This window comes from Sesamum indicum, linkage group LG16 (assembly GCF_000512975.1).
Source record: "Sesamum indicum cultivar Zhongzhi No. 13 linkage group LG16, S_indicum_v1.0, whole genome shotgun sequence".
In the NCBI taxonomy this organism is placed as follows: Eukaryota; Viridiplantae; Streptophyta; class Magnoliopsida; order Lamiales; family Pedaliaceae; genus Sesamum; species Sesamum indicum.
Window position 1 is genome coordinate 3,422,433 of NC_026160.1, and position 2,194 is coordinate 3,424,626.

Below are 2,194 nucleotides of genomic sequence, written 5' to 3' on the forward strand. Positions count from 1 at the left end.
ACCAAAATGTGCCATAAGTTTTATCATATAGGACCAAATGTACCATAAATTTTATTTTATAGACCAAATGTGATATAAAATTAATTTTATAGGACTAAATATATTAAAATTTATAAATTATGAGATTAAAAATACAATATACCCTCTTGTGGGACTAAAGATGCAATTGCCCTCCCCCCACCCCCCAACACACACACACACACAACACTCGTAAAAGCATATATAGTTTCATATCCAAAAGCACCATCACCACACACTAAAGAGTGATGGACGCAATGCAGCTAAGAATCTTGATTTTCTGCCTCCTCCCTCTGCTCCTCCCCCTCTCCTCCTCCGCCGCCTCCTCCGATGGCGCCCACAATATCACACGCATCCTCGCCAAGCACCCCGAGTTCTCCACCTTCAACCACTACCTCTCTACCACCCACCTCGCCGCCGAGATCAATCGCCGCCGCACTATCACCGTCTGTGCCGTAGACAATGCCGCCATGAACGAGCTCCTCGCCAAGCACTACTCCCTCCCCACCATCAAGAACATCCTCTCCCTCCACATCTTCGCTGACTACTTCGGCGCCAAGAAGCTCCACCAGATCACCAAGGGCTCCACCACCACTTCCTCCCTCTTCCAGGCCACCGGCGAGGCCGCCGGAACTTCCGGGTACGTCAACATCACCGACATTAAAGGCGGCAAGGTCGGTTTCTCGCCCGTCGACAACGACGGCGGCGGCCGACCCATGGCCACCTACGTCAAGTCCATCGAAGAGCAGGCCTACGTCATTTCGGTTATCCAGATCAGCCACATCCTCAGCTCGCCGGAGGCGGAAGCTCCGACTGCCGGCCCCTCCGACTTGAACGTAACTTCTCTAATGGCGAAGCAAGGATGCAAGGCTTTCTCCGACCTGATTACAGCGCAAGGCGCCGACGAGACCTTCCAGCAGAGCGTCGAAGGGGGATTAACAATCTTCTGCCCCTCCGACGAATCTCTGGATTCCTTCATGCCCAGGTACAAAAACCTCACCGCCGACGGCAAAACCTCTCTACTCCTCTACCACGGCATTCCGGTGTACAATTCTTTGGGTATGCTGAGATCCAGCAACGGTCTGATGAACACTCTGGCGACGGAAGGAGCGAAGAAGTTCGATTTCACAGTCCAGAACGACGGCGACGACGTGAAGCTGGAGACGAAAGTGGTGACGGCGACGATCGAGGGAACTCTGATCGACGAAGATCCGCTGGCGGTGTACAAGATCGACAAGGTTCTGCTGCCGAAGGAGCTCTTCAAGGCCGCGCCGCCGGCGCCGGCCCCTAAGCCATCTAAATCAGCTAAGTCGAAGGCCAAGAGCCAGGACGATGATGCGGACAGCCCGGGGCCCTCCGCCGACGACGAAGCTGTGGCGGACGAGGAGTCGAATAGCAACGGAGGCCGAGCTCTTGGCGGCGGCTTTGCGGCTGTGTGTGTCAGTTTAGTTGTGGGAATTTTGGCTTGTATTTCTTGATTTTATTTTATTTTTTTATTTTGCTTTCTTTTTTCTTTTGAAATTATGGTGTGAATTTGATTTAATTTGGTCCAAACAATATGAATATTTTTTTCTTTCTTTTGCAATTTTGATATTTGTGTTGTAATAAATAATTATACATTCTGGAAATTTAAATAACCAAAAAATTTAATATTTTATTTATGTCATATTTGTATTTATCAATTTTGTAATTTTGAAAATAATTATTTTATTCTATTAGTTTTCAATATTTATAGATGGATTAAGCTATATAATAATAATATATTTTTTTCTTGGGGGGAGGGGGGAATCCATACAACAAATGTTATTTTCTGAGGTAGATTAGGACATATTTTCTTAAATATTTTTATTTTTTTAAAAAAATTATAAATATCTTCTTAAATTAACGATCGTCTGACAAATACTCTTCAGAGACAGCCTATTATAGAAAATATTTGTTAGACGATCCTTAATCTTAAAAAGAATTAAAAATAAAAAATATTTATATTTATGATAAATCTTAAAAAAGACTAACATAATTTACCTAATTTTCTAGGGATAATTTCACTCCCTTCCCTTGAGATTTGGTATAATTACACATAGACCCCCTATAGTTTAAAAAATTACATTTAGTATTCCTGAAGTTTGCTTCCGTCTACCAAATAAGTTTCTACGTTAGTCAAAATTCACTGAATTTG

At 43.8% G+C, this 2,194-nt stretch overlaps 1 protein-coding gene across 1 annotated transcript; it reads left to right on the forward strand.

Moving 5' to 3' along the window:
- On the forward strand, window positions 233-1,561 carry LOC105178666 (fasciclin-like arabinogalactan protein 2). The gene has a single exon (XM_011102189.2). It carries the CDS (start codon window positions 267-269, stop codon window positions 1,494-1,496), a length of 1,230 nt encoding a protein of 409 aa, XP_011100491.1. The 5' UTR covers window positions 233-266; the 3' UTR covers window positions 1,497-1,561.